The sequence below is a fragment of the Balaenoptera ricei genome, chromosome 20 (assembly GCF_028023285.1).
Source record: "Balaenoptera ricei isolate mBalRic1 chromosome 20, mBalRic1.hap2, whole genome shotgun sequence".
Classification (NCBI taxonomy): domain Eukaryota; kingdom Metazoa; phylum Chordata; class Mammalia; order Artiodactyla; family Balaenopteridae; genus Balaenoptera; species Balaenoptera ricei.
This window is the reverse complement of record NC_082658.1, coordinates 48,965,260-48,992,324: the sequence shown is the minus strand read 5'-3', so window position 1 is coordinate 48,992,324 and position 27,065 is coordinate 48,965,260. Positions and strand designations below refer to the sequence as shown.

At 40.4% G+C, this 27,065-nt stretch overlaps 2 protein-coding genes and 1 pseudogene across 6 annotated transcripts in view; 1 reads left to right on the top strand and 2 right to left on the bottom strand.

Annotated features, from left to right (window-relative positions):
- EFCAB5 (EF-hand calcium binding domain 5) overlaps window positions 1–27,016 on the bottom strand; it is a 115,470-nt gene extending 88,454 nt beyond the window's left edge. Inside the window, exons 1-4 of the mRNA XM_059908637.1 lie at window positions 26,885–27,016; window positions 10,083–10,176; window positions 9,629–9,691; window positions 8,566–8,650 (exon numbers count right to left, since the gene is read on the bottom strand). Of these exons, the coding sequence (XP_059764620.1) occupies window positions 8,566–8,650; window positions 9,629–9,691; window positions 10,083–10,176; window positions 26,885–26,937 (295 nt within the window). The 5' untranslated portion in view covers window positions 26,938–27,016. The remainder of the gene's footprint in view (window positions 1–8,565; window positions 8,651–9,628; window positions 9,692–10,082; window positions 10,177–26,884) is intronic.
- Window positions 13,569–18,541, bottom strand: LOC132355816 (elongation factor 1-alpha 1-like; annotated as a pseudogene).
- The window catches only part of SSH2 (slingshot protein phosphatase 2), a 246,683-nt gene continuing 245,627 nt past the window's right edge, over window positions 26,010–27,065 (top strand). For 2 of the 5 annotated variants that reach the window (XM_059908622.1, XM_059908626.1), the window contains exon 1: window positions 26,010–26,282. In XM_059908622.1, the coding sequence (XP_059764605.1) occupies window positions 26,220–26,282 (63 nt within the window). In that variant the 5' untranslated portion in view covers window positions 26,010–26,219. The remainder of the gene's footprint in view (window positions 26,283–27,065) is intronic. The other 3 variants (XM_059908624.1, XM_059908620.1, XM_059908621.1) reach the window with 2 other exon arrangements.

Sequence of the window (27,065 nt, the reverse complement as noted above, 5' to 3'; positions counted from 1 at the left end):
AGATGGACTTAATTGATATTTACAGGACATTCCATCCAAAAACAACAGAATACACATTCTTCTCAAGTGCTCATGGAACATTCTCCAGGATAGATCATATCTTGGGTCACAAATCAAGCCTTGGTAAATTTAAGAAAATTGAAATCATATCAAGTATCTTTTCTGACCACAATACTATGAGACTAGATATCAATTACAGGAAAAAAATCTGTAATAAATACAAACACATGGAGGCTAAACAACACACTACTTAATAACCAAGACATCAGTGAAGAAATCAAAGAGGAAATCAAAAAGTACCTAGAAACAAATGACAATGAAAACATGACGACCCAAAACCTATGGGATGCAGCAAAAGCAGTTCTAAGATGGAAGTTTTTAGCTATACAAGCCTACCTTAAGAAACAAGAAACATCTCAAATAAACAACCTAACCCTACACCTAAAGCAATTAGAGAAAGAAGAACAAAAAAATCCCAAAGTTAGCAGAAGGAAAGAAATCATAAAGATCAGATCAGAAATAAATGAAAAAGAAATAAAGAAAATGATAGCAAAGATCAATAAAACTAAAAGCTGGTTCTTTGAGAAGATAAACAAAATTGATAAACCATTAGCCAGACTCATCAAGAAAAAAAGGGAGAAGATTCAAATCAATAGAATTAGAAATGAAAAAGGAGAAGTAACAACTGACACTGCAGAAATACAAAGGATCATGAGAGATTACTACAAGCAACTCTATGACAATAAAATGGACACCCTGGAAGAAATGGACACATTCTTAGAAATGCACAACCTTCTGAGACTGAACCAGCAAGAAATAGAAAATATGAACAGACCAATCACAAGCACTGAAATTGAAACTGTGATTAAAAATCTTCCAACAAACAAAAGCCCAGGACCAGATGGCTTCACAGGAGAAGTCTATCAAACATTTAGAGAAGAGTTAACACCTATCCTTCTCAAACTCTTCCAAAATATAGCAGAGGGAGGAACACTCCCAAACTCATTCTATGAGGCCACCATCACTCTGATACCAAAACCAGACAAAGATGTCACAAAGAAAGAAAACTACAGGCCAATATCACTGATAAACATAGATGCAAAAATCCTCAACAAAATACTAGCAAACAGAATCCAACAGCACATTAAAAGGATCATACATTATGATCAAATGGGGTTTATCCCAGGAATGCAAGGATTCTTCAATATACGCAAATCAATCAACGTGATACACCATATTAACAAATTGAAGGAGAAAAACCATATGATCATCTCAATAGATGCAGAGAAAGCTTTTGAGAAAATTCAACACCCATTTATGATAAAAACCCTCCAGAAAGTAGGCATAGATGGACCTTTCCTCAACATAATAAAGGCCATATATGACAAACCCACAGCCAACATCATCCTCAATGGTGAAAAACTGAAACCATTTCCACTAAGATCAGGAACAAGACAAGGTTGCCCACTCTCACCACTATTATTCAACAGAGCTTTGGAAGTTTTAGCCACAGCAATCAGAGAAGAAAAAGAAATAAAAGGAATCCAAATTGGAAAAGAAGTAAAGCTGTCACTGTTTGCAGATGACATGATACCATACATAGAGAATCCTAAAGATGCTAACAGAAAACTACTAGACCTAATCAATGAATGTGGTAAAGTAGCAGGATACAAAATTAATGCACAGAAATCTCTTGCATTCTTATACACTAAAGATGAAAAATCTGAAAGTGAAATTAAGAAAACACTCCCATTTACCATTGCAACAAAAAGAATAAAATATCTAGGAATAAACCTACCTAAGGAGACAAAAGACCTGTATGCAGAAAATTATAAGACACTGATGAAAGAAATTAAAGATGATACAAATAGATGGAGAGACATACCATGTTCTTGGATTGGAAGAATCAACATTGTGAAAGTGACTCTACTACCCAAAGCAATCTACAAATTCAATGCAATCCCTATCAAACTACACTGGCATTTTTCACAGAACTAGAACAAAAAAGTTCACAATTTGTATGGAAACACAAAACACTCCGAATAGCCAAAGCAATCTTGTGAAAGAAAAATGGAGCTGGAGGAATCAGGCTCCCTGACTTCAGACTATACTACAAAGCTACAGTAATCAAGACAGTATGGTACTGGCACAAAAACAGAAATATAGATCAATGGAATAGGATAGAAAGCCCAGAGATAAACCCACGCACCTATGGTCACCTTATCTTTGATAAAGGAGGCAAGAATATACACTGGAGAAAAGACAGCCTCTTCAATAAGTGGTGCTGAGAAAACTGGACAGCTACATGTAAAAGAATGAAATTAGAACACTCCCTAACACCATATACAAAAATAAACTCAAAATGGATTAAAGACTTCAATGTAAGGCCAGACACCATCAAACTCTTAGAGGAAAACATAGGCAGAACACTCTATGACATAAATCACAGCAAGATCCTTTCTGACCCACCTCCTAAGGAAATGGAGATAAAAACAGAAATAAACAAGTGGGACCTAATGAAACTTAAAAGCTTTTGCACAGCAAAGGAAACCATAAACAAAACGAAAAGACAACCCTCAGAATGGGAGAAAATATTTACAAATGAAGCAACTGACAAAGGATTAATCTCCAAAACATACAAGCAACTCATGCAGCTCAATATCAAAAAAACAAACAACCCAATCCAAAAATGGGCAGAAGACCTAAATAGACATTTCTCCAAAGAAGATATACAATTGCCAACAAACACATGAAAGAATGCTCAACATCATTAATCATTAGAGAAATGAAAATCAAAATTACAATGAGATATCATCTCACACTGGTCAGCATGGCCATGATCAAAAAATCTACAAACAATAAATGCTGGAGAGGGTGTGGAGAAAAGAGAACCCTCTTGCACTGTCGGTGGGAATGTAAATTGATACAGCCACTATGGAGAACAGTATGGAGGTTCCTTAAAAAACTAAAAATAGAACTACCATACGACCCAGCAATCCCACGACTGGGCATATACCCTGAGAAAACCATAATTCAAAAAGAGTCATGTACCAAAATGTTCATTGCAGCTCTATTTACAATAGCCAGGACATGGAAGCAACCTAAGTGTCCATCAAAGATGAATGGATAAAGAAGATGTGGCACATATATACAATGGAATATTTCTCAGCCATAAAAAGGCACAAAACTGAGTTATTTGTAGTGAGGTGGATGGACCTAGAGACTGTCATACAGAGTGAAGTAAGTCAGAAAGAGAAAAACAAATACCGTACGGTAACACACATATATATATGGAATCTAAAAAAAAAAAAAGAAAGAAAGAAAATGGTCAGAAGAACCTAGGGGCAAGACGGGAATAAAGATGCAGACCTACTAGAGAACGGACTTGAGGATATGGGGAGGGGGAAGGGTAAGCTGAGACAAAGTGACAAAGTGGTATGGACATATATACACTACCAAATGTAAAACAGATAGCTAGTGGGAAGCAGCCGCATAGCACAGGGAGATCAGCTCGGTGCTTTGTGACCACCTAGAGGGGTGGGATAGGGAGGGTGGGAGGGAGGGAGACGCAAGAGGGAAGAGATATGGGGACATATGTATATGTATAACTGATTCACTTTGTTATAAAGCAGAAACTAACACACCATTGTAAAGCAATTATACTCTAATAAAGATGTTAAAAAAAAAATTCTACCTACATAGTATCCATCTTTCTAACCAGGAAAAAAATTAAGTGGTTTATTTTTAAAAGCACTTGAAAAGCCAACATTTCATTTAAAGAATGTCTTAAGTCCAATAGTGGATAGTATTTATGAACATCCCTCCCAAGTTTTGATTTCCTCCTTGGCTTATTCATATATGGGGGAAATGAGGAGGGTAGTATAATGCTCTCCCTTACCTCTCAGTTGGATTTGTAAACAAGTTAACCTCTTTTTTTGTGGGGTGGGCGGGTAGTGTTTCCATTCTGTTTTGTCACAATGCTCATTAATATACAATACTTTTACTTCTATTTTAAATACGTGTGATAGAGACCAATTTTTTTTGTTTAAGTCTGCAGGTTCTAATGTACTCTCTTTGCTTTTAACCTCTCCAGCATAACCCAAGGCAGATATTCCTCCTCCTGCTTTAAGGGGAGTGCTACAGATTTATAGCAACTTAATATCTAGCCATCTGCATGGCTCATTAGTAAACTCACACATGAACTAGGGCATTGTCTTATCTTTGCTGCAGCCTGCTAGTGCTCCTCTAGTGTGCTTGGCTATTATAGGTTGCTAGGCAATAATCCTCGTGCTTGCATTGTCCCCACCGATATGCAGAATGGAAGTAGATATGTGTTTGGTTACAGCTCTGGTCAAACACTTCTGTCTTAGAGCCATAAAACCAAGAAAAGAAAAGGAGGCACAGCAATAGCAGGGTCAATACATCAGAATTCTGAACAAGCCTATCTGTAGCTGTCTTTTGATTGGGTGATCTCTGAATTCATAAATTACAGCACTGCCCCAAGGGAAAATTAAGAGGTTTAATTGAATATAATTTCAAATAGGTACTGGGTTTTTTAGCAGGTCTATGCTTGGACATTCCTAAATCTTTTACAGATAGATAGATTCATTTACATATTCACTCAATAAATAATTATTGATGTCATAGTGCCAGGCACTATGCTAAGCACTGAAATTCTTTTTCAGGATTGTCTTCCTAAACTCTTGCGGAATTAAGAGCCTTTCACATTCTTTCCCAATATGCACACCTTCACCCCTGTATCAATCCACCTTCTAACATACAAAGTCCTATTCAGGCACTATGGGCACAAATGCTTTCAACCAAATAAGTAGGAACACAAAAGAATTCCTGGGGCTTCCCTGGTGGCGCAGTGGTTGAGAATCTGCCTGCTAATGCAGGGGACACGGGTTCGAGCCCTGGTCTGGGAAGATACCACATGCCACGGAGCAGCTGGGCCCGTGAGCCACAACTACTGAGCCTGCGCGTCTGGAGCCTGTGCCCCGCAACGGGAGGGGCCGCGATAGTGAAAGGCCCGCGCACCGCGATGAAGAGCGGTCCCCGCACCGCGATGAAGAATGGCCCCCACTTGCCGCAACTAGAGAAAGCCCTCACACGAACCGAAGACCCAACACAGCCAAAAATAAATAAATAAATAAATAAAGTAGCTATAAAAAAAAAAAAAAAGAATTCCTTATTCATATTTTGAAAGGTCCAATCTTATAAGTGACTTTTATCATTTCCTGCACTTAGTGCATGGCCCACTGCTGGGCACGGCCTCAGTACAACCCTATTTAAGGACATAAATAGGAATGAATTATAACCCAAATTATAATAAGCTTTAACAGACTCTTTCTTCACAGAAGGCATATAACATTACAGGGACTGGCTGCTGATTAAACTGGTGAAAATTGACGCAGCAGGGCTACTTAACAGATGTGTGATGTTCCCTTTAAACACAGGTCCTGTCTGAAACTCAGCTGTCTTGGTCTTGCCAGAATTTCTTACCATTTGTACATAATGTAGAATAACTACTATGAAAGGAGGAGGAAAAGAAGCACTATTAAACACTATTGTAATTAAAATTCAATAGCTATAGGAAAAGGCATTTTCCTACAAAACGTTTTTAAACTTAGGGCTGTGTAATAAGAATAAAACTGAGCAAATTAATAAAAAAGAAATAAGATTTCTCAAAACACAAGTTAAGCTCATATCCTAAAAAATACAATAACCAGGGAAACAAATGAGGAATTCACATGGTACATTTAACCACAATATTTTCTATGCAAAGATATGTATTTGAGTGTATTCTGGGAGCTGCCTGGCAAGATAACATCCTTTTAATTTTGACAAGTATATAACAAGGATAACGACACATCCTTTGACACGTTGAGACTAAAATAACAGTTCCTTTTCCCACTTCTTACACACACACACACACAAACACACACACGTATTTACAAAGGGAGATTTAGAAATGTTAGGATTAACAGTGACTGATCACTGAATAAATAAGTACATTGCATTGCATTTGATATCGCAACAAGCAACTGCAATGTTTTCAGTATATATCATAAACTGGGATGAATAGACTTAAACAAACAAAACACATTTCCCTCTACCATACATTGAAAAGTGATAACAAATTGAAAGTACAAGAACAGAAAAGACTATAAACCCTTTTTTTAAAATTTATTTATTTTTGGCTGTGTTGGGTCTTCGTTTCTGTGCGAAGGTCCTCTCCAGCTGCGGCGAGCGGGGGCCACTCTTCATCGCGGTGCGTGGGCCTCTCACTGTCGCGGCTTCTCTTGTGGCGGAGCACAGGCTCCAGACGCGCAGGCTCAGTAGCTGTGGCTCATGGGCTTAGCCGCTCCGCGGCATGTGGGATCCTCCCAGACCAGGGCTCGAACCCGTGTCCCCTGCATTGGCAGGCAGACTCCCAACCACTGTGCCACCAGGGAAGCCCCAAGACCATAAACTCTTGATCGATATGTTTTCTAGAGAGGCAATAAATTACATGTTGGAATATATGTGTGAAGATTTGTAGGTGCAAATTTGGCCATAAACTGGTGAAAGTGAACACCTAATTAAATTTACAGCAAATTACCTAGATCGCGATTCTGTTTGGCATGTTTAAAACACAAGAGTTCATTTATAAACCTGGCCCAAGTGAGTATGGTAAAGGCGAAGTGTATTTATGGGGTGGTGGTGAAGGGTGGGAGTGAGGAGGAAGTAAAATCAAGAAACTGGTGGTATATACAGTGGAATACTCAGCTATAAAAAGAAACGAAATTGAGTTATTTGTAGTGAGGTGGATGGACCTAGAGTCTGTCATACAGAGTGAAGTCAGAAAGAGAAAAATAAATACCATATGCTAACACACATATATAGAATCTAAAAAAAAATGGTTCTGATGAACCTAGTGGCAGGACAGGAATAAAGACGCAGAGGTAGAGAATGGACTTGAGGACACAGGGCAGGGAGGGGAAGCTGGGACGAAGTGAGAGAGTAGCAATGACATATATACACTACCAAATGTAAACCAGATAGCTAGTAGGAAGCAGCTGCATAGGACAGGGAGATCAGCTCGGTGTTTTGTGACCACCTAGAGGGGTGGGATAGGGAGGGTGGGAGGGAGGCTCAAGAGGGAGGGGATATGGGGATATATGCATATATATAGCTGATTCACTTTGTTATACAGCAGAAACTAACACAACATTGTAAAGCAATTATACTCCAAGAAAGATGTAAACAAAAAAAAAAAATGTTGACAATGCAAAAAAAAAAAAGAAAAAGAAACTGGTGGTAGGGGGCAGGTAGGGAGGGACTTGCCAAGAAACTTTTTAGAAGTTAGTGAAGCTGTGAAAACAGTACTAAGTTTATAATAAAGGCAAAATAAATGCTGAAAAGTTTGGTTCTTAATGTGTATGTATTATATAATATTTACTAATAAGAAGGAATAGTAAATAATACTTATAATTAGTTTAAAAGACAGAGAAACACTTTGGAGAAAAGTAAGCAACTACAAGTTATAACTAGCAATTTATAGTTTAGAAAATGCTTTAAAAATTATTATTGGGACTTCCCTAGTGGCGCAGTGGCTAAGAATCCGCCTGCCAATGCAGAGGACATGGGCTCGAGCCCTGGTCCGGGAAGATCCCACATGCGGCGGAGCAACTAAGCCTGTGCGCCACAACTACTGAGCCTACGCTCTGGAGCCCGCGAGCCACAACTACTGAGCCCACGTGCCACAACTACTGAAGCCCGCGCGCCTAGAGCCCGTGCCCTGCAACAAGAGAAGCCACCGCAATGAAAAGCCCGCCTGCCGCAACAAAGAGTAGCCCCCGCTCACCGCAACTAGAGAAAGCCCGCGCGCAGCGATGAAGACCTAACGCAGCCAAAAATAAATAAATAAAATAAATAAATTTATTAAAAAAAAAATTATTATAGTTCAGCCCAGCATATACTAAACACTCAACAGCTGTAAACTAAATTGAAAATAATTTCAATTAACTAAAATATAAGTTGAAATTGTTAAATTTTAAATATTGTGAAAATTTTCTGTCATACAGGATTTCACTAAGTATCTAAAATTAGAAGAACCGTAGTGAAAGGCATGAATGTCTTGCCCAGTTATTTGTTGCCTTTTGATCATATAAATTTTCAACCTGCATAATTATGTGGGATTTGGGTTAAGGATTGGGCTGGAAGTCAAATAGAATAAATGTGTTGTCAAGTACAGAGGTAAAAAGAAGAAATAGAAAAACAACAGGCAGGTTGAATCACTAGGGTTCTTCATTTTATTTTTGTATTAAAGGGTTGTCTGCCATGTGTCAGTCAGCTCTCTTAGCTAAATTTTCTCTTTAAGTACAAGATGAATAGTTATAAACTTGCCTCAAAGTATCAATAGAAGATGACGGGAATATATTTTAAACTATTTCCCAAACTGCATTTAAAATATCCCTGGGATTATATCTTTAAAAGGCAAAATCTTGAGGAATCCATTCCCAACTAAAATTTAGTAATAGTTTTACATTCTATTGTGTAGCAGAAAGCCTAGTTCTCTACCTTGGGATTTGACTTTATTTGCTGCTGTTCCTGCCACATTGCTGCAGGTGCCTAATGCCGAACTGTCTGGTATACTCCGTGAACTCTGAAAGGAGAAAAGAAATACCAATTAAAAAGTTAAATGCTTTTCATCAAAGTTGCATCAACTCTCCCAATTAAAGAATGCACATAAATCCCTTTTAAAAATCACCAAACATTCCTCCCTAATTTTGCTAGGATTTAATGCTATATATTAGAAGCAAAGCAGTAATCACGGTCTATTTACTGCATTTACAAGATAAAGTGCATTGGCTCAGAATGTCATCACATCTTCCTATTGCTAAGAAAGTAATATGCTAAGAATATTATTCCAGATGTACATTAATCCTTGAATTATATAATACTTTCTAGAAACATAATTTGAGACCACAACACAGTGAAATCGGACATTTGAAATTGCTGCTGTTTTCTTTTACTATTAGAATCACCTTCCACATTTGTGGTGGAAAGAAAAACATTTTCACCTTAATTAAAGAAAGTAAAGGTTAGTTTTATGAATAAATGGTGACAAAATACCTTTTTGTACTCATGTTGATGTACTTTTAAAAGGATGATAATAGAATACTTTAAGACTCACATTAGTCAACTTAATGGTGAATCCATATAACTATTTTCACTTGCCTCCCCTTTTCTATAAAATATTTTTCCTCATTGAAGTCTTCTATTTATTTAAACACAAAATTACTTAAATGATTAACATGGAGATTACATTTTCAGAATGATAGTGAAGTTCCCCTAAAAACTGGTGGTTATTGTACTCAGGGTAACAGTTCTGATTTTAGAAAGTAAACTTTATTTACTTATAATTCATAATAGCTCTTCACAAATAACTTACCTGTCAATGGAAGTTTTCTGCAACGGACTCAAATGAGTCAGCTTAGTGACCAACAAGGGTTTGTTTTTTCCCATTTGCCATTTTATCTTTTTGAATACCCACATCTTTTCCTTTTTCTTCTTTGTAAGAAAATTAGTTTCTCCAGTTTACTCTCAAGCATTAACATCTGATTACTCATGAAAACTCTACCTTAATAGGCTCTTTTACTTCAGTTGCTTCCTGGTTCCTTTCTTTGTCTTCTTTTCCATTTTCCTGAAGTGGAAATAGTGTTAGTAAATGGTACCCAACAGGAGCCGGAAATAAAACTAACATTTTATAGTCTAGTGTAGCAAGCTTTTTATGTAAAAAAATTCACATAATGAGTAAACATCAACCAAATAAAATCACATAAAGTAGCTGTATTAGCAAACTCAAACAGTAACAGACTTGTTAGGTATAAAGAATACAAAGCAACTGGAAGCAGGCCACTGTGACTCAACTATTAGTTGACCTCATTTTTGTCAAAACTTGATGCAGAAAAATTCAACTAAAAAGAGAAATAATTCAATGATAGAATATGATATTGCATCTCAATTTTCCCAAAAATGTTGAATCTCAAATCCTCTCATGGCTAAATGGTTAGAAACTTATGAAGACCAGGTACCTGAGCAGGTTTGGGTTCCTCTTGAGATGTCGACTCACTCATCTGGACCATTAAAAGATACCACCAAATGGTAAGGAAAAGTATTACCAGACCACTATTAATAACAAAAAGAGAGAAAGAAAATATTAACAAACAGAAATACTCTGGAAGATCAAAATCTGCACCCCCCACCTCATCCCACCATTCTACTGAATGATAATAAGTTCTCAACTGCTAAACTTTTCAAACTGTACTACTGTTATTACTGTGGTTACTGATCAAAGCTCGATTAGTGCTAGGCTAGGGTTCAGGGAGACAGGAAAAGTCACCACAGTAATCATCACCATTAGCATTTAAAAAAACAGCAACAGTAATGCAACTGAATTTTTAAAACATTATCATCATCCTCATTAGTTTTTGAAATTACAAAGTGAGGTGAAATGAAACTTTGATTGCTACCTAATTCAAGTGAGAAAGACAGACATTAGAATAATCACCTTGCTAAAAAGTATTTTTGGAGGGGGGAGTTCTGAGAGGAATGAGATTTATCTGGTTTATTTATTCATGCTAAGGAATAAAAATGGATAATTACCACATCCCCTACTTCAATTGCAAATGACTATAGATTCAGTCACAGATGATCAAAATCACTGTTGTGTCAAAAATCATTTAAGACTTTGTGTATATTTAAGACTTTGTGTATATTTAAGCTAGGTGCTATGTAAAAAGTAATGCATTTTATATACATGGCCTCTGCCACTACGGCAGTTACAAACTAGGGACTTCCTAATTTGAAATGGTATTATTTACAATGTGCTAGAGTATTCACTTTTCTTTTTATCAACATATGTTCTGCTTGAATAAACCAAAAGTACTGCCTTTGCAGACAACAGCTTCCAACACAAAAATGGCTGCCTCAAAGCCTTTTTGAAGCAATTCATAAATAATAAATAATATACAACAGATTTCTTTGATAGGTCTTAATTGTACATTTTCACAGACTGCTTTTTTTGCTTCTGGTGTCCATCTCCTGAAATTGCTAAAAAGCTTCCTCCCATTTCTTTTAGATTTATTTTTATTTATTTATTTATTTATTTAGGCTGTGCTGGGTCTCAGTTGCAGCACATGGGATCTTTGCTGCGGCACGTGGTATCTTCGGTGCGGCCCGCGGAATCTTATTCAGGGCAGGCATGCAGGATCTAGTTCCCCACCAGGGATTGAACCCAGGCCCCCTGCATTGGGAGCGCAGAGTCTTACCCACTGGACCACCAGGGAAGTCCCACCATTTCTTTTAAAATTTGTTCTGTTTGGATGCACCCAGATAAATTCAACTCAGTAAACCTTTACTGGGTGCCTTCTATATGCAGGCAGACTTTGGGGTTAAAAAGATGGATAAGACCTGCTTTTGAAGAGTTCCTAGTTTATTGAGAGATAAAGGGATAAACAGATGCAATTCCATCTGTACGTGCAAAAGCAGAGGAACATACAAAATATTAAGGAACACAGAGGAAGGGCAATTAATTTTCTCAGGGAGGTCAGGGAAGATTTCACAGAAAAATAGATTTCCAAGCTAGATTTAAAGTGACTAGTAAGACTTTTTGTGTGTGTAAAGGAGGGGGGAAAGAGTATTTGAGGCAGAAGGAACATTATACGCTGGAGTACTAAAGTTCAAAAAGTGTTTGAAGCATTCATAGCAGAGCATAGTTATATAATAGAAAGTGGCGGAAGATGAGGCTAAAAAGGTAAATTTTTCACAATAAATCAAGGAGTTTGGATTTTATTTTGTGCTTTTTAAGCATAGGACAAGATGTAATGAAATCGGTGTTTTTAAAAAGTTGACTCTGCCGGCAAAGACTGGAAGTGTGAAAGACTGGGGAAAGATAGAATGAAGGTAAATTTTGTACCTTAAATGTTGCACCTGAGATGAATGCCCCTGACTGTAGTCTACTTCCCTACTCCCTTACCATTGTTTCCACCCAAATAAACTTGCACTCAACTCCTTGGACCAGGGTCTGTTCTGAGGGAACCCAAACTATTTAAAACAGATAGAATGATCACGACTGGGGGCATAATTAGATCTAAGGAGTGAAAGAGGAGTAGTTAAGGCTCACTGAGTGTTTTTTAATATTTAGAAGGCTGAATGGATGATGATGCCATTAAGTGAAATAAGGAAAGGAGAGAAAAACAAACCATTAGAAATGTTAGGTTTGAGGAATGATATGAGTTTGAGTTTGGAGGTATTACATTTAAGACATCTGCTTGATAGCATTTTTTAAAATATTTATTTATTTGCCTGTGTCTGGTCTTAGTTGCGGCATGCAGGATCTTTAGTTGCGGCATTCGAACTCTTAGTTGTGGCATGTGGGATCTAGTTCCCTGACCAGGGATCGAACCCAGGCCCCCTGCATTGGGAGCGTGGAGTCTTAGCCACTGGACCACCAGGGAAATCCCAATAGCATCTTGATTAGTAAGACTGTCAGTCATATGTGAAACAGTAGCCAATTATCCTTGAGGAAGGAGTTTCCCAGTATGAGAGAAATCATACATCATTCTGATTTCTCAAACTCATAGAGGATAAGAAATGTCATTTACCTGGATTTCTTGTGAGTCTTGAACCCCTGGGTATTGATAGAAAGATACATTTGTAGGAGGATGCTAGTGGGGCTCACCCAAAAATAGCTAAGAGAAGAAAAAAAAAGGCTGAAAATAAACCCTTGTTGATGAACACTTAAAAGTAGGGCTAAGAAAGAAGAGCTAGTGAAAGATACTGATAACTGCTGAGAATGGCAGGAGACTCCTGCAGCTGTGCACCTGCACACTGCTGGCCTGACTCCGACTGCCAGCCGCTACAGCCGTGCACATGCCCACAGCAAGCCCCTATGGCCCCACAAGTGTACACCAACAGCCAAGGCCCCCCATAGCTGCTGGAGGGCCTGGATTCAATGCGGACACCTGTCACTGGCTTGCATGGCTCTGCTCACCTGCAGTTAACCCTACAGTTGTGTACCTGCAAGACACCAGCCTCAACTCCTGTCACTGGCCACCACTGCCCAGCATGTGCTTTCAGCTAGCCCCACTGTCACTCAAGGACACACTGACAGCCAGGGCCACTGCAGCTGCTTGTGCACCCCCAGTTGGCCCCAGCCCCTGCCACTGTGCCCCTGCAGCCAGCCCCTCAACTAGCCCTGCAGCCAAGCCTGTGCATACCACTGGCTCCAGACACCACCACTGCCTGGCCCGATCCCTAGCCACTGGACTGGAGGTACTGTTAAAGACTCCAACAGCCCTTGAAGCCACTGTGGACTGCCTACAGCTCTCACCAAAGATTATGCAGTTGTTGACGTCATGGACCCCAGCTGCTGAGCCGACAAGACATCACGTCCCTCCCCCTCATTCAGAGATGTTACATGCCCTCACACTTTGCACCCTGCACCACTAGACCTAGGGTCACAGCATGTTCCAGCACGTGCCTGCCCGCAGATGAAAGTCTTTCCATACCAAAGTCAGTCAATAAAGTCTGAAAGAGGTAACTGCTTCTTCAAATGCACAGACACCTACAAAAACTACAGGGATCACAAAACTTCGGAGAAACATGACACTACCAAAGGAACACAGTAAACTTCCAGTAATGGGAAGTGGAGATTCACAAATTGCTTGACAAAGAATTCAAAATAATTGTTTTAAAGATGCTCAGAGAGCTACAAGAGAACACAGGTAAACAATTTAATGAAATAAGGGAAACGATACAAGAATGAAATGATAAGTTCCACAAAGAGAAAACAAAAAAAGAGAACCAAACAGAAATTTTGGAGCTGAAGAATACAATGATTGAAATGAATAATTCAATAGAGAGATTCAATACAAGACTAAACGAAGCAGAAGAAAGAATTGGTAAACTCAAACACATCATTTGAAAATATTCAGCTGGTGGAGAACAAAAGAAAAAAATGAAGGGGAATGAAGAAAGCCTATGGGACTTATAGGACACCATTAAGAGAAACAATTTATACAATATGAGAGTCTAAGGAAGGGGAGAAAGGGGCAGAAAACTTTTTGAAAAATAATGTCTGACCTATACCACCAGCCTGCCATAAAAATACAGTGGTGTAAGTTTGACCTCTCCAATTAACTGCTGTTGTCTCAACTTCTCCAAGTGATTAGAAAATCTCGTATTTCCATCTTCAAGTCTCCTTCCTGGTCCATTAACTTTCTTCTTATTATATACTAAATGTTTGTATGTGCAACCTCCACCATGCCCCCACAAATTAATATGTAGAATCCTTAACAGCCCCCCCCAAATAATGTCTGAGAACTTCACAAATCTGAAGAGAGATTTGGACATCCAAGTTCATGAAGCTCATAGGTCTGCAAACAAATTCAACTCAAAGAGATCTTCTCCAAGACACATTGTAATAAAACTGTAAAAATCAAAGACAAAGAGAAAATCTTGAAAGAAGCAATAGAAAAGAACTTTGCCACTTACAAAGGAACCCCATAAGACTATCAGAGGATTTCTCAGCAGAAACCTTACAGGCCAGGAGACAGTAGGATGACATATTCAAAGTGCTGAAAGGAAAAAAACCCCCCAAAAACCTGTCAACCAAGAATATTCTATCTGGCAAAGTTATCCTCAGAAATGAAAGAGAGAGGGACTTCCCTGGCGGTCCAGTGGTTAGGACTTTGCCTTCCAATGCAGGGGATGGGGGTTCAATCCCTGGTCGGGGAGCTAAGATCCCACATGTCCCGTGACCAAAAAACCAAAACATAAAACAGAAGGAATATTGTAACAAATTCAATAAAGACTTTTAAAAAAGTGGTCCACATCAAAAAAATCTTTTAAAAATTTAAATAAATAAATAAAAAGAAATGAAAGAGAGAGAAAATCTTTCCCAGACCAATAAAAGCTGAGGGGAGCTCACTCCCGCCAGAACTGTCTTCCAAGAAATGCTAAAAGGTGTTCTTCAAGCTGAAATGAAAGGACACTAATTAGTAATATGAAAACACACTGGTAAGTATAACTATACAGTCAAATTCAGAATATTCCAATACTGTAATATGGTGGTGTGTTAATCACTTACCTCTAGAATAAAGGTTAAAGGACACAAGTATTAAAAATAACTATAGCTTTACAAACACTAATTTGTTATTGGATATCCAATATAAAAAGATGTAAACTGTGGCATCAAAAATATAAGATGGGGGAGGATATAAAAAGGTAGAGTTTTTGTATGTGATCGAAGCTAAGTTGTCATCCGTTTAAAATAAACCATTGTATCTATAAGGTGTTTTATGTAAGCCTCATGGTAACCACAAAGCAATAACCTATAGTAGATGCACAAAAGATAAAGAGAATGGAATCAAAGCATACCACTGCAGAAAATCATCAATTCACAAAGGAAGGCAGCAAGACAGGAAGAAAGAAACAAAGGAATTACAAAACAGCCAGAAAACAATAAGATGACATTTAATTAAATGTTGATTAATAAAAGTCCTCACCTATCAATAAAATGGATTAAATTCACCATCTAAATGCATAGAGTGGCTGGATGGATAAAAAACCAAGACCCAACTATATGCTACTTATAAGAGACTCACATCAGCTTTAAGGATACACATAGGCTCAAAGTGAAGGGATGGAAAAAGATATTCCAGGCAAGCGAAAACCGAAAGAGAGCAGAGATAGCTATACTTACATCAGACAAAATAGACTTTAAGCCATAAAACTATAATAAGAGACAAAGGAAGTCATCATTTAATGATAAAAGAGTCAATTAATCAAGAATTATGGGTTGCAGAATTACAATATTAATTGAATTCAAATTCCAGCCAAGTTATTCATCTCAAAATTGGGGCATTGATTGGGAAGGAGTACCCTGAAATTAGGAATGGGGACATTTAGTTGGACTAGGAGACTGATAATCTCAAACTTCTGAGTCACTTTGAGCCTTTTTTGACAGTGAAAGCAGTTTGTCCTCTTGTATTTGTGAAGACTATCCTCTTAAATGAAAATTTTGTAATAATCTCATTTGGGCAACTGCCTTGCAAGAGGATGCCCATTTTCCTCAAGACTCACCACAACCACCTCTTACTTATAGTAGATTCGTAACTCAAATCAGGTCTTTTTATTTTCTCATTAAACTTTGTTTCAATGGGTCTCAAAATTCTGTGACAGATTTTTGGTCAAGTTGTTTCCATAAAAAAGTACTGATTTTAAAAGCTAACTTAAAATTGCCACACATACCACATAACCCAGCAATCCCACTCCTGGGTATATACCACCTGGAGAAAATAATAATTCAAAAAGATACATGCACCGCAATGTTCATTGCAGCACTATTTACGATAGCCAGGACGTGGAAGCAACTAAATGTCCATCAACAGAGGAATGGATAAAGAAGATGTGGTACATATATACAATGGAATATTACTCAGCTATAAAAAAGAACAAAGTAATGCCATTTGCAGCAACATGGATGGACCTAGAGATTGTCATACTAAGTGAGGTAAGTCAGACACAGAAAGACAAATATCATATGATATCACTTATAAGTGGAATCTAAAAAAAAGGGTACAAATGAACTTGTTTACAAAACAGAAGTAGAGTCACAGATGTAGAAAACAAATTTATGGTTACCAGGGAATGGGGGTGGGGAGGGATAAATTGGGAGATTGGGATTGACATATACACACCACTATATATAAAATTGATAACAAGAACCTGCTGTATAGCACAGAGAACTCTACTCAATACTCTGTAATGGCCTACATGGGAAAAGAATCTAAAAAAAAAAAAGAGTGGATATAGGTATATGTGTAACTGATTCACTGTGCTGTACACCTGAAACTAACACAACATTGTAAATCAACTATACTCCAATAAAAATTAAAAAATAAAAAATAAAATAAAATAAAGGAAAAACTGCCACACATAAAACAAATGGTGGACGAAATATTCTCCTTTCCTTCTGAAGGTTTTGTGATGCAGTCTTTTACTATTAAATGGCCAACTGAAGCGAACAGTCCTGAGACCGTTCTTCCACCACTGATTAAGACTAGGGTGGTAGGTACTGGGGATAACATTCATGTAGCCTTCTGAGCTTTCCGGGGCAGACTTGATAACCTTGCCAGCTGTAGCTGCCTTCTTGCCCACTTTTTTTTTTTGTCCACTACTTTGATGACACCCACAGCAATCGTCTGTCTCATGTCACGAATAGCAAAATGACCCAGAGGAGGATAGTCAGAGAAGCTCTCAACACACATGGGCTTGCCAGGAACTATATCAATGATGGCAGCATCACCGGATTTCAAGAATTTGGGGCCATCTTCCAGCTTTTTCCCGGAACGATGATCTACCTTCTTCAGCTCAGCAAACTTGCAAGCAATGTGAGCTGTGTGACAATCCAGCACAGGTGCATATTCAACACTGATAAGGCCTGGTTGGTTCAAGATAATCACCTGAGCTGTGAAGCCCACTGCTTCCATCGGTGGGTCATTTTTGCTGTCACCAGCCACACTGCCACGACGAACATCTTTGACAGACACGTTCTTGACACTGAAGCCCATATTGACCCCAGGAAGGGCTTCACTCAAAGCTTCATGGTGCATTTCAATAGATTTCACTTCAGTTTTAACGTTGACCGGAGCAAAGGTGACCACCATGCCCGGTTTGAGAACACCAGTCTCCACTCAACCCACAGTGACAATACCAATACCACCAATTTTGTAGACATACTGGAGGGGCACATGCAAGGGCCTGTCAGTCGGACATGCTGGTGGCAGGATGCAATCCAGAGCTTCAAGCAGCATGGTTCCACTGGCATTGTCATTTTTATGGGTGACTTTCTATCCCTTGAACCAAAGCAGGTTAGCACTTGGCTCCAGCATGGTGCCACCATTCCACCCAGAAACTGGCACAAGTGCTACTGCGTCAGGGTTGTAGCCAACTTTCTGAATGTAGATGCTGACTTCCTTAACAATTTCCTCTCAGCTCTTCTGGCTGCAGGGTGGCTCAGTGGAATCCATTTTGTTAATGCCAGCAATTAGTTCTTTCACACCCAGAGTATAAGCCAGAAGAGCATACTCACGGGTTTGCCCATTCGTGGAGATACTGGCTTCAAATTCACCAGTGCCAGCAGCATCAATCAGAACAGCACAATCAGCCTGAGATGCGCCTGTAATCACGTTTTTGATAAAGTCTCTGTGTCCTGGGGCATCAATTATGGTCACATAGTACTTGCTGGTCTCGAATTTCCACAGGGAGATATCAATGGTGATAGCATACTCACATTCAGCTTTCAGTTTGTCCAAGATCCAGGCATACTTGAAGGAGCTCTTTCCCATCTCAGCAGCCTCCTTCTTGAACTTTTCGATGGTTCTTTTGCCAATCCCACCACATTTATAGATCAGATGGCCAGTAGTGGTAGACTTGCCCAGATCTACATGTCCACAGTGATGTTGATGTGAGGCTTCTCCTTTCCCATTGTGGCTTAGATTTAGCGGTGGTTTTCATGACACCTGTGTCCTGGTGGCAAACCCATTGCGAAAAAAGCTAAAATCAGATCTTAAAATGCTCCAGCAGGGCAAATACAAAGTCTAACCAAGTGGGAATAGATTTTATGGCAAAATATTTTCATTATTTTCTTGTTTAGTGGCAGAAGCCCAGGGAACATACATGAGTATATTATAAGGGAGTTAAAGGAAGGAGCACAAAATATAATACTGGGTTGGCTGGAATTTATTGATATGGGTACCTGTATCAGAAATTAAGGATTTAATGTATTAGCACCTACAGCTGGAAGTGACACTATTTACTTGGTAAGTTCACTGAAACTTGGACTCCATAGTGGCCTATGTTTAATTAAGTGGAGATACTGGAACTTCCCTGGATAATGTAAGAGGAATCCAAAGTCTTAGGGATATGGGAATGTTGGAGTAGATTTATCACATATTGACTTGCATATCCACTCCCCACAAGTATATTCTCCAAGAGAACTTGGGGGGTGTCCCTTTACTAAAGCACTGAAAAATACATTAGTGAGTGGGAGTACTTATATCCTTGAAAAGCTCTATGTTGGCTTTCTTCTGTAGGCAAGGCATGATGGCATGACCCATTTCAGGCAGCAGAAGCCAGATGTCAGTGTTTATCCACCGAAGACAAGGCGGGCACATTTACCATAAAGAGAAGTAGAAATACAGTGGTAATCAGATTTTTTTTGACATTCAGCTAAATGATTATGGTGGTCCTAGGATTAAAATAGATGGGCAGCCTAATAAAGTACTGATCATCTACACATAATATTTAAAAATCTATATATGGTAGCCAAAAATGTGACTTTAGTCACCATAGTGGAGAGTTCTGACCTCTCTCACCCAGTTTCCAGAGCTGAGCCTCTTAATTGAAAGGACAGGCTGGATCCCCTTAAAGAAGGATTCTGCTGCACTGCCATAGCGTATACTGAAAATCTTCCTCCAAGTCTTCTCCACAGAGACCTTAGGCCATTTCCTAAAATGACTGTGTAATGAGGAAAAAAATTAATATTAGGTATTTCAGGGACTTCTAAACATTGGCATTAATTGGTGTTAATTTCTGGGGACCCACATGCATTCCACCAGTTTAAGTGGGGCCTGTATTGGACAGGTGAGAGATGGAGTCTTAACTGGTTTGTGTTTTGCTTTTTAAAATAAATTTATTTATTTATTTTTGGCTGCGTTGGGTCTTCGTTGCTGCGCACAGGTTTTCTCTAGTTGTGAGTGGGGGCTACTCTTCCTTGTGGTGCGCAGGCTTCTCGTTGCGGAGCACAGACTCTAGGTGCGCCGGCTTCAGTAGTTGTGGTGCACGGGCTGAGATGCTCCCCGGCATGTGGGATCTTCCTGGACCAGGGATCGAACCCATGTCCCCTGCATTGGCAGGCAGATTCTTAACCACTGCGCCACCAAGGAAATCCCCTTAACTCAAGTTTGAATCACAGTGGGCAGAGTAGGCCCATAGAACCACTCTGTGGTGATTTCACCAGCTCCTAGATGTATAATTAGAATAGATACCTGGTAACTGGCAGAATTTCCATATTGGTTCTTTGATCCTGGAATAAGGACAATGAAGAGCCAAGCTGAAGCCCTTGGGAACCCCCCTCCCACCTCCCCCATACACCAGAAGAGTAAACAAAAATTATTGCTTCCTTGGGATGGCAGAATGGGGGATTACATAGATTAGTGACACCAATAAAGATTTAAAAGAAGCAGGAGTGATGAAATCTATCTCACGCCAATTTAATTTACCTGTTAGGCCTGTGAAGAAGGCAGATGGATCTTGGAGAATGAGTGTGGGTGATTATAAATTTAATAAGGTGATGCCTCCAATTGCAGCTGCTCTTCCATATGTAGTAACTTTACTGGAGCAAATCAACACAGCCCCTGCCACTTGGTATGCAGCTAGTGATCCAACAAATGCTTATTTCTCCATACAAATTGGCAAGAAACACCAGAAGCAATTTGCTTTTACTTGGCAGGGTCAACAATATAACTTCACAGTCTTGCCCCATGGCTACACCAATTTTCCTGCTCTCTGCCATAACATAGTCCACAGAGATATTGAGCATCTTCACCTTCCAATCAGCATTAAGTTGGTGCAGTACATTGATGACATTATGCTGATTGGATCCGGGGAGCAAAAGGAGTGAGGTCTTTAACTGTCTTCATGAAATATATGCAAAACCAGAGGATGGAAGATAAATTCCACTTCTGGTATCAATTTCTACATCAGCCAAGTGCCAGTTATTAAATTATTTTCTCAGCTCCAAATTCACCCTTTTGTACTTTTCTTCCATGCTGGAGCTGGAGTATGAAAACCACATTTCTTTGCCTTGCCAGCTGGCTCTGTTAAGCTCTGCTAATTGGGGGCATCAGATGGAGACCACAAGGCTGAGGAAGGACAAGAGACTTGTTCCTTCCTGTCTACCTCATGACTGCTTCCTGTGGTGTTCTGGTTCCAGTGTGCTTCACTCCAGCTATGCTTCTTTAACCTTGCAGCAGCAGCTGAATCCAGTTTGCAGTTTTTCTACAGTTTTGTAGTTTTCATTGACATCAGCCAGCCAGCGTTCCTGCTGCAGAGGTCTGGGCCCCAGACTGCTGGGTCCCATGGAGCCCCCCATCTAAGCTCAGAGACACCAACGGCAGCCAGGCAGTGTCTTCTTCTCAGAGACCTGAGTTTCAGCTCTGTGGGGTCACTCCTCCAAGTCTGTAATTTTTTCCCTTTAATTCCTTTGTTTAGGTTGTTTTTCAGCCCTACAGGTAATAACAGTTGCTACCTCTGTCACACGTTAGACTTCTCTTTTCAGTTTTTCAGTCACCTACTTAACTTCATACCTAGTTAACAATTCTTGTTAAATTATCTGTTCAAATAACTGGTGTGAATTTTATCTCCTATCTGGACACTGACTATCAATAAAGTTAGTATGAGATTATTAAAATTTAAGAAAAATTACAACCAGGTAGAGGCAATACATGACTCAATCATACTCCACTCACTCTTAGCTATTTTATATTCTATCTCTATATATTTCTACTTGTTTTATTATTTGTAACTAGTCATTTCAAATGTAAGGGGTTGGATTATTAAGAATGATTTCCACCCCCCCCCCCCATTTTAACAAGCTTAGCTATACAGTCTTTTAAATGACACACTTCATTTGGTATGTGATCAATGAGTTACAGACGTACTGCAAGATAGTTATCTATTCAGCCCTAGGAGTGGCCTGAAAGGACTATGGTGGTTGGTGCCTCTATATAATTCACCCCTGGCCAGAAGCAGTTTGACTTAAGGATTCTCAAAGAGTAACCCAAAGAATCAGAGTCTGATGATCCATCCTAGTGCGCCCCAAGGTCCCACAGGAGGCAAGCACAATGGAGGACTTGGTTTATTAAAGCAAGTATCCTCTAATAAAGAAGCAAAGCCAAGGAATGTTCTATCTCCAAGACATCACTTTCAGAGGTCAGTTGCGGTGTGTATTGCTGCTTATCATAAACATTGAACCTTGGAGCTGCTGGAGGAGTGCATGCTCCAGGCACTCAAGGAGCAGGACTCAGAGCCTAAGGTGTGGCCAGGAAAGTCTGCCAGATACTCCTCATGGACTCAGCCCCTAATCTCTCTTCATATATATTGAATTCTTCCCTTTGTTTATGGCTGATGTGCCCTTTTAGTTACATCCAAGTTAGCTGCAGAATTATTGCTCTCGTAACACAGTCCTACCCTGCAAATTGGAGTTTTGTCATTACTTTGTAAAATATACTTAATATGAAAAAGTTTGAGTGGATTCTAAATCCAGTCATGCTATCATATTACCACATTACATTTTCTAGTGGGAAAAAAGTAAGAGCTACTGGAGTCACACATAATTTATACTTGCAAATTTTGAATAGTTGTGAAAATTATTTTAAATTTATCATCTACTTGTATGAACTAAATTCTCATCAATAATGACTACTAATTCATCACTGTTAAACTGTCTTGTTCAGAAACTACATGCAGTCATTTCGGTCATAAAACCCTACATAGGAAATGTCATATTTATAGAGGCAATCTCGGGTTTTTCATTAAATTTTTGAGAGGCTTTATTTGGAAGCTTATACAAATTCAATATTTAATATCACCCTTAAATATGTTTGTTATTTTTCTCATTATAATTATAAAAAGAAAATAAGTTTTTTCACCAAGCCCCATATTGTTGCCTCCAAATCCCCTCTAATTTATCCCAGTGTGCTGAACAATATCATTTCTATGGATGTCATGATATGAAAAAAGGTTGAGAAGCACTGCTTTAACCTTTAAACCAGGATTCTTAACCTGGGGCCCCTTAATGGATTTCAGTGTGTGTGTGAAATATGTAAATGTATCTTTCTGGAGAGATGGCCAACAGTTTTCATCAGGTTCTCAAAGCTTAAGAACCAGCTGATCTCAGAAATTTCAAAAGCTCCTTTATAATTTCACCTTGAAGAAGTGATAATACAAGTTAAGGGTTAAATGAACTCCAATGGCACAAGGAGGCCTCCATTAACACAGGTGGGAAGAAGAAAGGTGCTCTAAATAGAGCTAGGAGAACTTTTCTCTTTGGGAATCCTGCTCTTGGCCTCTCTCTTCTCGTATTCAGCTAGCCTATTATGACACCTCTTCCCTCAGATCACCAGAAGACCAAGTAGGAAGCAGGGTGGAGCCCAGGAAAGAATGGGTATAAATGGCGCAGAGAGCATAGACCGCAAATGCTCACATGTGATCCAGATCAGTTCACAACATGGCTATACTGGGATCTGTAGGCAAAGCCTGAAATCCAATATCATAAAGCGTACATTTATTTGCCCAGACCTTCTCTGTGTTTCTAAAGCACTTTGTACATATCTAGACTTCTCATATGTGTGTGTGTGTGTGTGTGTGTGTGTGTGTGTGTGTGTGTGTGTGTACTTCTGGGGCCTAGCAGAGGCGACTGAAGCAACAGTACCACTAAACCTTACTGTAATTATTTGATGAGCTTTTTCCTGATAACAAGCTATGAGGGGTAGATAGACTTTTGTTTTTAAAACAGTGACTAGTGTATAATACACCCTCGGTATTTTCTCAATTAATTGTGAATAAATCAATGAACACGCACCAACAATTTCCAAATCTTAGTTTCCTTAAAAGGTATATGCCAGGAAGAGATATTTCTCCTGTAAATAAATTAACTTTCTGTTACAAGCCTTATGTGAATTTGGGTACCTTACAATCCCAATTTTGACCAGGATTTTATCACCTCAGATGTGATGAATAATGATGTTCTATACCTACATACAAATGAGACATGTCTTGACCACTAATCTACTTCTCCTACTGTTAAGAAAAGGCATGGAATCATGTATTTTTCATTCTTTTTTATTACCTTTCTGCTTGATGCTATTTTCTACACATAGGATACACTCAGCAAGAGCTCACTGAACTTGGAACAAACTTATGAGAATAATAAAGTTATCTTCATTACATATGGGGCTTTACAGTTTATATTGCACTTTACATTTTTTCTCATTTGATCACAGGAATCCTGTGAGTTAGAGCTCCGTTGCAGAAATGAAGAAATTAAAGCTCAAAAAGTTTAAGCCATTTGCTCAAGGTTTTACAGAGCTGGAACTAGAAGCCAGGTCTCTGACTCCTAGGGTAGTGCTCTTTCCCACTGTAGGATTATCTTACACTGTAAGATTATCATCTTCCAAAAGAATTTAAGATTATGTTGCTACATAAAAGTAGATAATCAGTGTTGCTGTCCCTGCGTCAGTAAGAAAATTAACATATAAATACATTACTAAGACCTATTGATTTGAATAATACTTTTTTCTAGAATGATACTTTGGTTTATAAATCACGTTTCATTTATTTGCCTTCATTCAGCTTTCAGCTATGTATAATTCTTGCCTACGCATATAGCTTCCTGTTTGATCTCCTAAGCTTTGGTTCAAAGTTCTTACTTCTGAACTTTGTCTTCTCTTTTCCTGTTTACTAAGTAGCTCTGGGAAAAACACAGTCAGATTGTTTCATCTGTGAACCATACATCTTTGTTTAATTTTGTCTCGCAGGCACTCTTGACCACCACCAGGGGGCAAAAGCCTACCAGCTGGCTTCTCTGCAGTACATTCTACATAGGACTGTACAGTACAGGGACCCTCAGTGTCTGATTCTTGATGGAACCTCCCTGCTAATTATTTCAACCACAGGGCCCCAAGGAGAGAACAAAGGCTCAGCACAGAGGGCTCTAGTGGCACTTAACCACAAAGCGGCCAGAAAGAGCTCACGACAGCTCTGTCAGTTTAAAAGAAGCAATAAGATCCAAGAGAGTTTGAGTGATAAGGCGGTGGGTTAATAACTGCAAACTCCTGAATGTGTGTGTTTTACAGCTTTGATATGTATGGTAGTATTCACCAGCACATTCACTCAAATTGAGAAACAGCTTTGTCAACTTTCTTGCCCTGTGTAATCAATCAGTGGCATTTGCATAGTGCGATTCCCCCCCACCTTCAATCTTGATTTTTCATTACATTCTTGGCTTATGTTCAGCTGACGATTTACCTTTTAGAAAACGATTTCTTTAAAATATTTAATCAGCATTCCGCATATGTCTATGAAATAATGAAATCTAAAGACGAAGGAGAGGAAAGCCCTAGGAGCAAATCCTGTTTAGCCAAGAGAACTTCTTGCCAGCAGGAAGCAAGTGGGAGGTAAATAGCAGGTTGGACCCTTCCAACTCCGTGAGCCCAGCTTTCTCGGCCTCCCAGGCTCGCTCGGCCTCTCTGCACCTCACGAATAATGAATGAGTCCTAAGGCAGGGGCCAGGATAATAGAGGAAGCACGAGGGTACCATAAAGACTCCCGGGGTATAAAATTACAAATCTTTCTTACTTTCAAAAAGTCTCATCCTAAAACATAGACTCGGAGACGGAAGGGTGGGAAAGCTCAGAAAAAGCCTCCCCGAGAGCCGGGTCAAAGGGAGGGTCTCTAGCCCAGTAAGCCCCACCCACGCTCAGAGAAAGCGTTTGAAACCCCGCGGCGCCCTTTTCCAACCGGAAACGTTTGCCTCAGGATTTTTACCTCAGTTTCTTCTCACGAAGGTGGGTTAAGCTGTGCGCCCCACCTCAGAAAATGGTCGTCCCTTAGGAGTGGGGGCTCCAGCGACCCTCAGCTCCGAGACCCCGCCCCCCAACCCACTCCACAGCCCCCGGCGCAGCCAAACTGCGTGATTCCAGAGCCAAGGAGGAAACGCGGGAGGGGACGGCAGCCCTTGGCGCACGCACCCGGCCGGCTTCCGGCAACTCAAGGGTTACGGCCAGGCGGCGGCGCGCGCCGAGGGGAGAGGCGGTTGCTGACAGGTGGCGCCTGCGCACTGGGAGCGCTCATTGTGCCCCGCAGCTGCCGAATCGCTCGCTCGCCCGCCCGCCCGCCAGCCGCCAGTTCAGCGCGTCAGTCTGCGAGAGTCCGGTGGTGGGTGCGGAGCCTGCTGCCGTTCGCGCGGTCTCCTCCTCCTCATCCTCATCCCCGCCCCCCTCATCCCCACCCCACACCCCTTGCCTCATCCCGGCTCCGTCACCCTCCCGCCCCCCACACTCAGGAAAAGAATGCCCTGCCCGGAACAGCCCAGCAGCGCCTAGATGGCTTTGGTCACGGTCCAGCGGTCGCCTACCCCCAGCACTACCTCCAGCCCCTGCGCCTCGGTGAGTCTTTCCCGGCAGCCGCTCTGCTCGCTTCTGTCACTGCGGCTCCGCTTTGCCTCAGCGGGTCCCGCCGAGCGCCACTGCGCACGCGCCGCGCCGCTTCCCAGGCCTGGGCACTCGGCTGCCGCGAACCCCCCACCCCCCCATCTTAAAGACGAGCTGCAGGAACTACAGAACGTTGATTTGTGCCCCCATCACTCTGAGCACCTAGCGCCTCACAGTCCTCGCCCCGACCCCCCCCCCCGTGGCATGCCTTCCTCTGGCTTGAGCACTTCCTTTCGGGAATGAGTCATTCTTGCTTTTCACCCTCCCCCTTCCTTTACCCTCTGTTGCTCTGCTGCAGGGAGAGGACCCTGGGACTCCTGCGTTGCCCCATACACACACCCACATCCTCTTACCCGCACCCATTTCAGGGACCCGTTCCGTATTCGCACACTGCACGCCCTTCTCCGGGTGTCTTTCTTCACCCTGGTCACTCGCTGTCTTTTTGTGCCCTGTCCGTTGGGCTTCATTGGAGGGCTGAACGGTAGTTACTCCTTGGTTTCTCCCCTCCTCCCCTCCCCCAGAGGGTGGCCGTGGTCTCTGCTCTTTGGATCTCTTACCTCTGCGAGGTCCCGAAGCATCTGGCGCTGCTTGATGACCAGTGCCAATTCATTTACATCTCACAGACATTTATGCCTTACACTCATTGCTCATGATCGTTCTTGTTCTTGGGTCGTGTTTGTATGGCTCGTTACTTCAGATGCCTGTGCCAGTGAAGCGTGCTTCCAGAAGGAAAATACC